The sequence below is a fragment of the Nanorana parkeri genome, unplaced genomic scaffold (assembly GCF_000935625.1).
Source record: "Nanorana parkeri isolate BGI_ZX_2015 unplaced genomic scaffold, ASM93562v1 scaffold145, whole genome shotgun sequence".
Taxonomy (NCBI): domain Eukaryota; kingdom Metazoa; phylum Chordata; class Amphibia; order Anura; family Dicroglossidae; genus Nanorana; species Nanorana parkeri.
The window spans coordinates 1518128-1531485 of NW_017306413.1; the positions used below are offsets into that span (position 1 = coordinate 1518128).

General features: G+C 39.2%; 1 protein-coding gene across 3 annotated transcripts in view; it reads left to right on the plus strand.

The window, feature by feature from the left end:
* Positions 1-11646, plus strand: part of WDR37 (WD repeat domain 37) — a 119106-nt gene extending 107460 nt beyond the window's left edge. For all 3 annotated transcript variants that reach the window (XM_018554188.1, XM_018554189.1, XM_018554190.1), the window contains 3 exons: positions 3662-3796; positions 9144-9258; positions 11305-11646. In XM_018554188.1, coding sequence (XP_018409690.1) covers positions 3662-3796; positions 9144-9258; positions 11305-11436 — 382 coding nt within the window. In that variant the 3' untranslated portion in view covers positions 11437-11646. The remainder of the gene's footprint in view (positions 1-3661; positions 3797-9143; positions 9259-11304) is intronic.
* The last annotated feature ends 1712 nt before the right edge of the window (positions 11647-13358 follow it).

A 13358-nucleotide genomic window follows, 5' to 3' on the forward strand; every position in this document is an offset into this window, starting at 1 on the left:
CGTGAGGCGGGGAGGAGGTGCGGCGTGTGTAGCGTGAATGCGGGTGGGCAGGTCTAGCAGCGGCGAGCGTGAGGTGGGGAGGAGGTGCGGCGCGCAGTGTTTGTGGAGCTGTGGACAGGGCCAACTAATCAAAAGCCGATTAATCGATGATTGAAAAAGTTGACAACTTTTTCAATCATCGATTATGTCGATTAGTTGTTGCAGCCCTACAGTGGTCACAAAGGCCTGTTGCATGTTTTTGGTCATGAATGGAATCCAGAATGTTTGTTTTCTGGGGTTAAAAATTGGCATTACAAGTTATCATACTGCACAATTCCCAATGAATTCTTTATCCTCTGCAAAAGATAAATTGCCTTCTTGCTGTGTCATATGTCATTCATGACAAAGGTTACCTCTTAAGCAGCCTCAGCCTCCTCACCATGTATGAATTGTCATGGCTTAAGCCGTTTAATAAATAGCATGTGCCCTTTCCTAATTATTTTGCAATTTTGCGTTACATGCGGTATATTTCTGTAGTGTAGATTATCCACGCCTTAAAACTTTTTTGTTTTTTTAGGTTTATGAACGGGCAACTTCTACAAAAGGTGTTTTTCTTTTGTTTGTTTTGTTTGGGTGTATTTACAGCATTCTCAGTTGTTTAATTTAGTGTTCTTTGTATTTGTTTCCATTTTTTATTATGTTAATTATTGGTGTACCTCAAGTTTAATTTTTGGTTTTTACTTTTCTGACTGTATTTCCTTCTGGGGAAAAAATAAATGAATGAGGTTCTTAGAACAATTACAGGCCCGGGATTGTTGAAAGCATCTCTCGTAACCCACAATCTACTGATTTTTGTCAAAATTATGGTAAAATAAAAAATCACTTTTACTCCTCATCCTTAGACATCATGCCTCATATTAAAGGCCCAATAAGGAACCTCAGCAGGAGATGGGGGTAAGATTACATCATACAGAAAAAGTGAAGACTTGTGTATAACTTTAGCTGCGCTCTCGCTTTATGTACTGACTGTTCTGACATGCACTTTTCACTATAAGTAGCCTCTGATGATGTTTTTTTTATTTTCCTCCATATGCTCAGCTTGAATGAAAGTGACATTAAAGTTAAAAAAAAATTCCCCTCCCCCCATGTTAATGTTAGCACTTACCTTAAATGATGTCTCTTATTCCGATCTTCTTCTTTCCTGATGTTTTCATCTGTCCCTCCAGCGGTGCGGTGGCTCTCCGATCCAGCGCTGACTGCTCTGTCCCTCCAATCCAGCGGTGTCTGCATGCAGGTGTACGCGGTTGCACGAGTCCATAGACTTACCTTGCTTCTCTGCTCGTCTCCCGGCCGAGAATCCGAACTGCGCATGCGCCCGCCCCAAGATCCTTTGCGGCCGCACGAGCAGTTCCTGATTCTCAGCGTGGGAGTGCGCAGCGATAACGAGGTAAGTTTAAACCGCTGTTAAAGCGTTATTTGTAGACAAAAAAACTTTTTGACGATATCTACTGCTTGCTAGCAGTAGATATAGGCAAAAAAAAAACGGAGAGTTTAGAACCCCTTTAACTAAGTTTTCGACATGTTTATTTTAATTTCACTAGTTCCTCATTTTAAAACCGCATTCTTGCTTTTCCATTAAACTAGTGTTATTTATTAATCATTGGCCAAATTGACCCTTTGAACTTTGCATGCATTTTATGATTTGAAAAATGTACCAAATGTACTTTTGCATATAAAACTTGTTTCCAGTATGCAAATGAAGTCTGCGGTATTCTGCAGGAATAAAAAGCTTATTTTTTTTAGGCTTGAGAGAAACGACAAGACAAGTTAATTACGGCAACACTTCTCACTTTTTTACTCAAATTCTTGTTAAAGGTTCCAAGAATAGTTTTACACAGGGCTCAAGGGTCAAACGTAATGCCTGTACCAGTCCGCTTGTGAAAGGGTTAATGGACGGCAGAACGGATTTAGGTGCCATATCATTTTACGAGGAATGTTGCTGCACTCTGAAATTACATTAAGCAACTTTGTCTCATTAATGCAGTATGGTCGGGTCCTAATTAGAACCTAATTTGATGTCAATTTAAATTAAGAGGGCTTGCGTAAATTGGGCCTTTGTGACCTGGATAGTGCTAATCTCTAATCAGCAGACTGAATGGAACATGAAATCAAATTCCCGCAGTACCGGGGAAATGACAGAAACAACTGACATTTTAAATTAAAATTACAAAATTCACCGAAATAGATGTTCATGACCCCTGCTAAGGCATGTGTCAGGAAATCAAATGCACTGGAAGGATAAGCTGACAAACCTGAATTAATGTGATGATTTCGGACAGAAAATGTGCCATGGTTTGTTTTTTTCTCCTGCATTCTAAGTAGGCTAAATATCATCTTGAAACTTTATGCACATTTCTGTTTGTAGATATACAGGTCTGATTTAACATGTGGTAGATCTTGGGCTGGCTATACAGTATGGGCATTGCTTGTGATGGTCAGTATTGGGTTTTCCTTTGGGGTCCATGACCTGCATTTCTGACCATTGGGGGGATCTATAGTAGAACACAGATGGGTTTTAGACTTGCTAAAACATTTCTGTGAAAACCTTTTGTTCTATTTTTAAGCAGAAAACAGAATAACTTCATTAAAGATGCATTGGCAACGGTTGAAGAATAGCTAAAGGTTTAAGGCCCGGCAGATATCTCTGGCCAGCCAGATAATCCGTTTTCCTAATCTAGTCCTCGGAAGCATTAAATTGACTTCCAGATCCAGATAAAAGCCTTTCAATTTGATTCCATAAAATAAACTATTCTTTTAATGTAGCTTTGGAGTGTTGACACATAGAGGTCACTAGACCAGACATGGGCACATTACAGCTGGTTAAGTCTTTAGGACTGACATTTGGTGCCTGCCAAATTTCAGCAGATAAACGTGTTTAGTGCTGGTACCGTATCATTCTTGGGACCATGGAAGCCATTGTAAAATATACCTACACTGATGCCTCCTACATTTGAATTCGGCTTCCATCCTGACAAGAGTCTGTCAACCTCAAATGAACTTTCATGATACAGTGCATACGTTAATTTGAACCATTTGAGACGCTTCCGTACATGCTGTTTTTTGGACCATATGGGCAACCTTACTTGTGTGCTTTAGTTTGGACTGGAGTAGTCCCCCAATATATAGAAAAGTGACTGTTCTATAGGCCAGAGAGTAATTCTTTTTGCCCACATGCTGCCTGATTATTCTGTGTTTGGCTCTCCAAGAGTTACATAGTTACATAGTATTTGAGGTTGAATAAAGACATAAGTCCATCAAGTCGAGCTAATTTCGATAACAAAAAAAAGTGTTCTATTTTGAAAGCAGATTTTGAGTGGAAAATACTCAATTGGTAATCTACATTCTCAATGTGTACTCTATACTGCCTTCTCAGCTTTGAAAGCAAAATATGCATTAACATTACCTGTGTTATGATCTATTTGTAGACCCTTTACCTCCTCTACTCCACCTATTTCTAAACCGTTTATATCACTTGCTGTTTGTCTACATTAAATGGCCGGCAGAAAGGGGCATAAGCTGTAATTTCAGTGTTGCTGTTATGCACTTTGAGGACGAATTGCTCCAATGTACCCGCAGCTACAGAGGGCATTGTAATTATTAATGCTTTTTTTTTTTCTTGAAGCACCGTGACCTCTGCTGTATTCACCGTGGGGGACAATGTGGTGTCAGGAAGTGATGACCGTACTGTGAAAGTCTGGGATTTAAAGAACATGAGATCACCCATTGCTACTATTCGTACGGACTCCGCAGTAAACAGGTACAAGAAACATGTTTTATACCATTTTCTACAGCAAGTGTATTTTTTTTTTTGTGGAACTTTTTTAGTTTTAAACCAAGGTTGTATTTGATTAAATAGGACAGTATTTGGTATAGCTCCCTGCCTGTGATTTGTTTGGTTGCTGGACGTGTTTGGATAAGCATGCAAAGTATTTTCTCCTTGCTGCAAGCTCCACACAGGTACATCACTGTTTTCATCCTTACCTGTTAAAGAATAAAGCAAAGAAACCAGGAATCGTTCTACATCACTCAGACAGAAAATGTCAATGTTAAGTCTTTTAAGAAGGAAAAGTCCTTTTAGAACGTGCCTTTACCTTCTTAACAAACTCTGTTCTCAAGACGCAATCCGGCAGCCCAGGAAAAGAAGCCTCTTGTATTACTGAGGATCACAGCTCTGCATGTACAAACTCTTTCCTTACTCCTTTATGGCCTTCGATAGAATGTGACTGAACAGAAGAAAAGCAGGCAGCAACCCTGTACACAGTTAATGCTCATATATTTCTCTCATTCTCTAGGGATGGAAATATATCTATATCCATATATCTATATATCTATAGATATATAGATATATAGATATAGATATATATATATATATATATCTATAATAATGTGTATTTTTTATTTATAATTTCGAGGTACAGAGATGCACACAAGTATAAATATATTTAGTAAACGAGTATGCATAAATCTAATACTGTTCTTGGTCACATTCTCTAAACCATTGGTATGTGTACTCTAAGGCTGTTCAATTAATTTTAAAATCCTTGTTATGAAAATAAAACCTCTTGCAAGACAAATGTTTCAGTAGGTATATTCTTATTTAAACCATAAAGGGCCCTTTTATCAAAACTTCTATAAATTTAAAAAATATTGGCTAAAAATAAAATGACATTGAAGGGAACGGAACCATCTTTATTACATTGATGTATATGCAGTAATAAATATGCCTCATTTTTACTTTGTTTTTGTCAGCGAAGTGCTCCAGCAACAGTTACAAATCCCTGTGCTGGCAGCTCTAGGAGAGTCGGACTGCCACTCTCACACACAATCAGCAGCCCAGCTCTCTAACATTCTCCCTTGAAGGCTGCTCTTCTCAACAGCACTGCTCAAGTAGCCAGAGTGGATGTTGATTTTAGCAGTGTTCAGTGAGCTGTGCTGGACATCAGGAGAGGTCTGTTAGAGCTGTGGTCTGACTCTCATACGTGATGGGCAGCACAGGGGGTTTTTTTTTTTTTTTTTTTTTTAACACTTGCACAGTGCTTAGCCATTGAAATAATAAATTAGAAAGAGGGCAGATTTTTATTGTGTATGCAATCTGAAAGCATGCATGGTTCAGTTTGGCTTTAAGATAAACTGATTAGCAGCATGGGGTACTTGATAGTCTGGTGACTTTTACCAAAGCAAGACACATCATGATAAAATTGAAAATTGCCCTGGGTGACACGTTGCCTTCCTTGCATGGTTGTGCTGTCTTTAGGGATGGAATATTCCATACTAGACTGCATAGCAGAGAACTGCAATACAGTTAAGGATGTCTGCTTAGACAGGGACAGCTCGTGTTTTATATCAGTCATTTAGGTTAGGGTAGGCTGGCTGTGTTTTTCAGCGGCAGTATGCAAAACGTAGGGGCTGATTTTATAAAAGTTCTGCAGAGCCATATGCTTTGCAAATGCTGTTTTCACGGCATCACAGGCACTAGATGGAGCCAAGGAGGTTAAGAAATTCCTATGCTTTGCAGTTCCATCTAGTGGTGGGAATGTCATGCAAATGGCATAAACCCAGCGCTGTCTATATCCGTGTGTGCTTGGCCTAAATTTCAACTTGCAGCCTTATTCTTTTCACATACATCCTATTCACATACATCCTACCCATATTTTATGCTAATTTACAATGCAGGCACAATGGAAAGGATTAAAGCAATTTGCACCGTCAGTTATGATTTCTTTCATGGTATCAGTAGTAGCTGTTGGCACTAGATTTTGTTTGATATCTTTGGTTGTTTCTGTAATCAGAAGCTGGTTGATATGGGCACAGAATTGCCAGAGCATATGATCCTCTTGAGGGTAGGGCTACATGGGAAATTTAAATTTCGCACTGCTGAGAGATGTAATCCCATTTGCATTACAGTGAAATCAGTCTGCTGTGATTGTCAACAAGTGTTTAAAGTGAATTCCATGCTAAACAAATATTGTCTACTTGCGTATTCCTACTTGAATCCTGATGTCCTGTGTGTATTTTTTTTTTTATTTTTTTTTAGATCTGTGTATTAATCCAGCATCTATCACCTCCTGCACTTTGCCTCTGCTTTACCTTCCTATAATAAAAACCAATTTGGTGCACATAAAGTAGATTCATATCCCTCTGGATTTTGAAAAATATATTTTAAAAAAGTGCCCGGTTTAGCTTTAAAACTCTCAACAGCAAGAAATTAAAATGGCACTTTGTAGCTATACTACCTAAGTTACAATTACTTACATACACATATAGGTGACTAACGCCTAGTAGTGGGGAAACATACATTGTTGATATTCCTTGAGGACAGGGCTAGTTTGGAGAGTCAGTGGGAACCAGATTGTTGTTTTGTGATGCTATATGGGTTGAGTCACCACCGGTTCCATTTATCTCCGGGAATCTCCAGTGACAAGGTTCTCTTACAAAAGTTCTTAGGTCTTGGGTCACCAATCACGCTACTGCTTTCATATAGGGGTTTGGCTTCCCGGTGGAATTTTGAGTTTATATTGCATTTGGTAGTCATGCTGTGAGGAGAGTGAGTTTTTGTAGCGTAGGAAACATGGAGAGGAGATGCCGCTTAAGTCTCTCAAATATATAGGAAGGTTATGCTACTTTAAGTAATCTGCCAAGAATTGAAATATCCATTTTAAGCAGTGTTCCTTGTTACTGTATTGCGCCTTTTAATAAAACTTTTTATTTCAAGGATAGTGCTGTAATTAGTTTTGGTGCTCCAGGAACCCAGCATTGTGTCCTTCATCTCATAGAGTGCCCTATTGTACAACTAAAAAACAAGGAATACATTATGATTTTGTTTTGTTATAATCCGTATGCATCTCACTGGTTCCAGACAAACTCTAATCACATTTCAGTGTTGCAAGAGGAAGCAACGTGGATCCAGTCTGCAGCTTTATATAAATAACATTTCAATACTCTTCATTCTCTTCCCAGCCAAAAATTCACGAGTGTGAAATAGGACAAACGAATGAGCTGAGACATTAATGTAATGGGGTACGATTGCTGTTACTAGGTTATATATTTGCCACCAGCGATTGACATGATTTGATGGCTCAGCATTTGTTGGAGCGCATGGGGTTTTTGTTGTGTAGACCCCAACAACAAAGTCGTTAATTATTCTTGTTTACTGAGAAAGCAATCATAATTTTAAGCAGAACTCTGATTTATAGTATTTTTTGTTTTTAAGCAATGGAAAATATCTGATCTATCAGTTTTCAGTTTTAATAATGCTCAAGTAATTAAGTGGTAACAAAATATAAAATGTTTTATAGGCCAGGGTCGTTTTGTTTTTATGAGCTGTAGTTTCCTATCTTGATTCCTTCTTCTTTTGCTCTCTGCTGTACCTGAGATATCCAAATGTCCAATCGCATTTAATGCCATTATTTACTTTAAATGATCCCTAATGAGCTCCATGGTTTTTTTTCCAGCATTTTGGTGGAAATATAGCTCTAGAAGATAAGTGAAGCTTCTGTCTTTCTGAGCAGAAAGACCTCACTGATCAATATGTTATCTTTCACACATCAGTAGTATTATATAGAAATCCAAATAAGATATAATATTGAGCAACAAGTATGCAGTACATAGAAAGCAGTCCAGATCTTGTTGATCAGCCCTGGTAGAGGCATTCTGTTATCCTCATTGTTTGTCCCCACTATATATTTACTAAGCAGTGTCCACAACAGTAAACACTCTGTCCACTCCTGGGATTGACATCTTTCTCCAGTATCTGTCCTAGCTTCTGTGCTCCATGGTGTCTGCAGTAACTGCTTTGGTAGCGCCCCACCACCACCTCCACCAGCTACATACTATAGCAGCTCTCCTTCCTTTTGTCTTCACTATGTTTGTGGCATCTCAGGTGCTATAGAGTTTACATTCTCCAGCAGTTTCAACCCCCCCACCACTGTTCACACTTTGTTCTGTGGCCACAATCACTTGCCGTTCTGCTTTCCCTATCATTCTGCTCCCCCTTCAAGTCCATGTCAAACAACCTGTTCCTTCCTGTTCATAATTAGCTCCCACCCTGCCCCTTCTCCTTCCTTCATCAGCTTTGCAGAGGAGGTACAAATGCTTTGGGGAAAAATCGGGCCTGGAATCAAAATTCTTTAAAGCAGCCTTTCCCCCAAAACATAAAAAAGCCCTGGTGCATCCAACTCTGTGTGCTGATTCATAAACATCCAAGTCATATTTCAAAATAAAAACTTTATCTGTTTACACACATTTTTATATTGCCACTTCCTGTTCTTCAAAAGGCACATGTGACATAGCCACTTCACAAATGCCTTCCAGGAAGTTTGTCAACTGCGGGATTTAGTTGGCGAAAAAGGTTCTCCCCCAACATGACATGTAATGAGACATGCAAGAAGTCCAGTACAGATCTATGGATGAAGTAATTAAATCTCATGAGATTTCATTCATAGGTTTATTTATGCCTCTTACTCGCCTAACATACAGTGTATGTCATCATAGGGGGAGTGACAAAGGCAAATGGAAACCTCTGCCCTTACTGCAAATGGCCGCCAGGATGAAACCACTGTATAATAAAAATGATAAAATATGCAAGGGAGCAAAAGCTTGGAGTTGATTGTGCAGTTGTGTTTTTTAAATGGCCATTTCACAACATATTTAAGGATGCCTTTATATTATTTCAGACAAATTTGAAAAGTTGCTCTTTTAAAGTGATATATTAAACAACTGCAAATCAACGTGCAGATTCAAAGCATTCTGGATTTAGTTTGTTTTCATTTCCTCCTTTTGGCATGTTGAGGGGAAGTAGATGGCGGCTCTATTCATGGACTACACATTTATAATAAGTGTAATGTAACAGTGCATTTGTTTTTTAGCCATGTTGATAAATATTAGCTCTGTTAGAGTTTACATTAATGTAAGTATAACTGCAGTTTGTATCTGTATTTATCTATATAAATATACACTTGTTCCTCGATGGAAATCCTATTAATTATTTCCCACCCATAACTCTTCTAGTGGAGAACAAGTACAATCAGTAGTGCTGAAGTAGCTCTCAGTGATGATCAGTGTTTAATGATTATTTTCTCCTGATGAATCTCGTCTCTGATTCCCAGGATTAGCGTGTCTGTCGGCCAGAGAATCATCGCTCTTCCACATGACAACAGACAGGTTCGGTTATTTGACATGTCGGGTGTTCGATTAGCACGCCTTCCTCGTAGCAACAGACAGGTAAGCAGGTTCTGTTACGGAGCAGAGGAGAACATTGATACGAATTAAAAGCCGGCATGTTTTATACATTTTTTGAGGCATCTTGCAACTTTTTTTTATCTCTTCCTTTGCAAGCCAACCGGAGACTTAACATTTCATTTTGGTTTCTTCAGATGTAATGCACCTTTTTAATAGCAATGCCTCTCATACTATTTATGGTTTTCAAGTGTCTGTTAATTCTCCTCGTACCTTGTCTAATATATAATAATGGGCAGACATTATGCAGTGATTGCAGTTGTGACCCCCATGATGATGATGATATTCACAATCGGCAATTAAAATTCTCTTCATTGTTATATTACAATAAAAACAGACTTTGCAGGTCTTTCTGTAATCACAAAGCATCCAACATTTAGAACACTTTTTGGGCCGCAGCAAACCCATCACAGCTCTCCGAGTTCTTGGGCCATGTGGCTTACACTTCCTTTCAACAGAGGTGCATGTTAGCTGTAGAATGTCCATTAGATTGCAGTCTTTGGCACACGAAACCGGGATCCTTCTAAAAGCTTCTTTTTTTTTTCCATAATCATGGCGTAAAGACAGCAACAAACTTGCTGATGTGTTTCAGCCCCAACACTGGGCCCTCTTTATAGCTCATTCTTACTTTAAAAAAATGGAGTCCCTGTGTTGAGACGGCCATTTTGGTAGAGGCAGGGCTTCTTTGTGTCCGAACCCCAAGCAAGAATATAGATCACTACAGCAGTTGTTTCACCAAATCTCATGTGACTAGCAGTCAGAGTGCCTTAATTACATTAATTACAGTGCCTTAATTACACACTGAAGTTCTAAGTTAAAGAGGCTACCAAACAGGAATGTCCAAGTACACTTCCATATCCGTAGGAATTCCAGACAAAAGGTCAATTTTTAAGAAAAATTCCAGACAGTGGAATTAACCCTTGTAGTGCTACCCCTGCCAAGGCTTACATTTATTTATTTTTACTGGCCGGAGCATTTTTTTATGTGTACTACTTAGGCAAAATTATCTTAAGTGCAAGTATTTTAAGTGCAACTGAAGCCCAAACTTTTTTTCTTTTTCTCATTTTGAGAAGAGTGAAGAAGGATTAGAACACCGGTCAAGTTTCTATTGCCGTCTGTGTCCTCATTAGGGAGATTCACCCTCTCGATTTTGTCCCCATGACTGCTCTCGCTGAAAGTGAAAGAAAACCTCATGTTTTGTTGTCACCAGAACAGGAATAGATGGGAAGTCTTCTGATGGAGTCAGTAGTTCTGGCGACCCTGCTGACATTCAGGGATTTCCTTTCACTTTCTGTTGTGGCTATAGGACAGGAACTGAAGGGAAATCTGCCTAATGGGACACAAATGGACAAAAAAATACCGTGTTTCCCCGAAAATAAGACACTGTCTTATATTGTTTTTGGCTCAAAAAAACACACTAGGTCTTATTTTCGGGGTAGGTCTTATTTTTTTTTTCTTTTATGTATAACACTCCAAAGTTAACCAGTTGACATCCGCGGTGTTAAACCCCCTTCCCATCCAGGCCATTTTTCAGTATTCAGCGCTGCAAAGCTCACAGTGGTTATAACCCTTCCTTTCTCTGTATAAAAAAAAATTGGTGTTCAGTACTTTTAAGTTATCAAACTGTCAGCTGACACCGTGAACTAGGAATCAGAAAGGGTCCTTTCAACAGTGCAGTAAATATGGTTGTCGAGAGAGAACAATAAAGGTGGAACATAGGACTTCTGAGGCCATAAAGCTGGAACATGGGACATCTGAAGTGAATATGATGATTTTAGATCCTAAGTGTGATAATAAATGTTGCAGAAATATAAATGTATTGTGAGACCTGTAACTATAAGGTGATTGACTGTGATAAAGATCCTATAGTTTTTGTAATGTTTCCAAGCAGAGTAGACCTTAGACGTGTGTGTATTTTGAAAGCACCATTGGTGCTTTGCATCTTTGGGGAACAATGAACTATAGGTATGAACAAAAATGGCCTACTAAAAATTTGTTTTAATTGATGTTTTTGTTTGAACCCAATTTCAGGGCCATCGCAGAATGGTGTGCTGCACTGTCTGGAGCGAAGATCACCCGACTTGCAACCTCTTCAGTTGCGGCTTTGATCGCCAGGCCATAGGCTGGAACATAAACATCCCGGCCCTGCTGCAAGAGAAATAATCCCGAGACAACGCACACTTGTGGATTCTGTGTTTTAACCATGGACACTTTTCTTTTTGTCGCAGGCACTTAGCCTGCCATCATTGTGAGAAGAGATCCCAGACATGAGTGCTTTGTAAATGTGTTGTCTCCCTCAGTCTGTGTGGCGTATCCGGAGGGAAATTCTGCTACAACATGCTCTCTCGTTTTATCCATGATATCCATTGTATCTGGGATCTATCCATCAGAACGGTGACTGCGCAGAGCGCCGCCTAGTGCTCCGCATCTGTAATTACCAAGCATAGATGAGCATTAGGACATGACATTTCTGTGAAATAAATGTGAACTTCATGTCATTGTTGTGAAGGATGTAATAGTTGCATTTATGCATAGGCGTATCTGCCTCCTGTAAGCAAAAAAAAAAAAAACAACCTATACAAACACAAAAGAGTAAATTATAAACTGTTACAGAAATAAACTATGAAATAGAGTGTATATTTCACTCGCTGCTTAGGTCAGCCTTAAATAATGAACACATCACAACGCGTTCATTGGTTCCGCTGTTATTTTTTATTTGTTTTGGCTCAAGCTTTAGCATTTTACTGGGTTTGTCGTCGTTATTTTTAGGTCTATTTTTTATTCATAAAAATGCTGTATAGAGGTACAGAGGTAAAGCATTTAACTAGAGTGATGAAAGTTATTTTTTAGGATGTTTTCAAGATAGTATTATACTAAAGACTCTGCTGCCTAGTTTAGAGCTGATTTAAAGGGACTCTACTCCCAGCTGTAAATTTTGCTTCTGGTTATGTTGTTGTGGTTATATGTTAACCATAATAACTTATGGTTAAGTTATTTAGCGCAACTATTTCCAAGGTGCCAATGGCGGAAATTCATGCATATTTTTCAAAGAGATAAATTACCTAGAAGAAAAAACAACTGTTCTAAAGATTCTAGTTGTTTTTAGGTACAGTGACCAGCAAGAAGTGGGGTGTGTTTTCATGGTCTATGTACCGTCTTAAAGCAAACCTGTGCTCTGCCTATGCAGGGCAAAGAAACGGGTTCCCTTTTAAAGTCTCTCCCCAGCAGCACATACTCCTCTATCCTTGGCTCTCTCGCTGCTCGTTTGGCTGCTGGGGAGCTAAGAAAATACCCATTCATTTTGGGGGGTCATGTGACTATAGCCCTGTTTAACCACCAGGAGGAAAGTAAACACTTTACTTCTGGGTCTGGAGTAGCATGTGACTAAATGTGACCATGCTGGTGATCGGCCCAGTGATGTCATATGGGAACAGGGAGACAAGACAGCCAACTATAGCTTAGACAGGGCTGTTTTTTCTTTGTTCCTGGGGGAAAAAACTATGTGGTCACAGCTACCCCTTAGCATGTCATAGCTTGACAGGTCTGAGCCAACAGAAAAAAGTCAGCTCCCATGATGCAACAGGAGCTTTCCTTGTTCTGTTTTGTGTAAGTTATACTAATATAGTATTGGGGGTGGGCATAGACCATTTTCAAGAGGATCACTGTGTATTGGCTACTCTCCCATTACATATAGCGATGTTACCATGCCAAGTTGAGGAAGACCCGTGATGTGTATCATTGCAAGTTTATCTCATGGATTGCTCATTAAAGTGTTAGTTGCCAGATTGTCATGCTGTTCCTCTATGGTCAATATGTTAGGACACCCTGACCTGGAACAAAAATGCAGTTTAAGAGTTCTGACTTTTTTCTGACTCTCCTCATCTGTGTACTGGTCTTGTCCATGTTGGAGAAGATATGGAAGGCAGCAGGTCAGAACAGCCAGGTAACTAGCATTTTCAGATCGGTATCAGCAGTGTCGGGTCCCGTATTTTTCTCGTCAATCTACTTTTTCATTAGGCCAGTGCTCTTTTAAATACGAAACAGATCCTGCTCTTGTGATGGGGAATGCTGAATCCAGTAGTTCC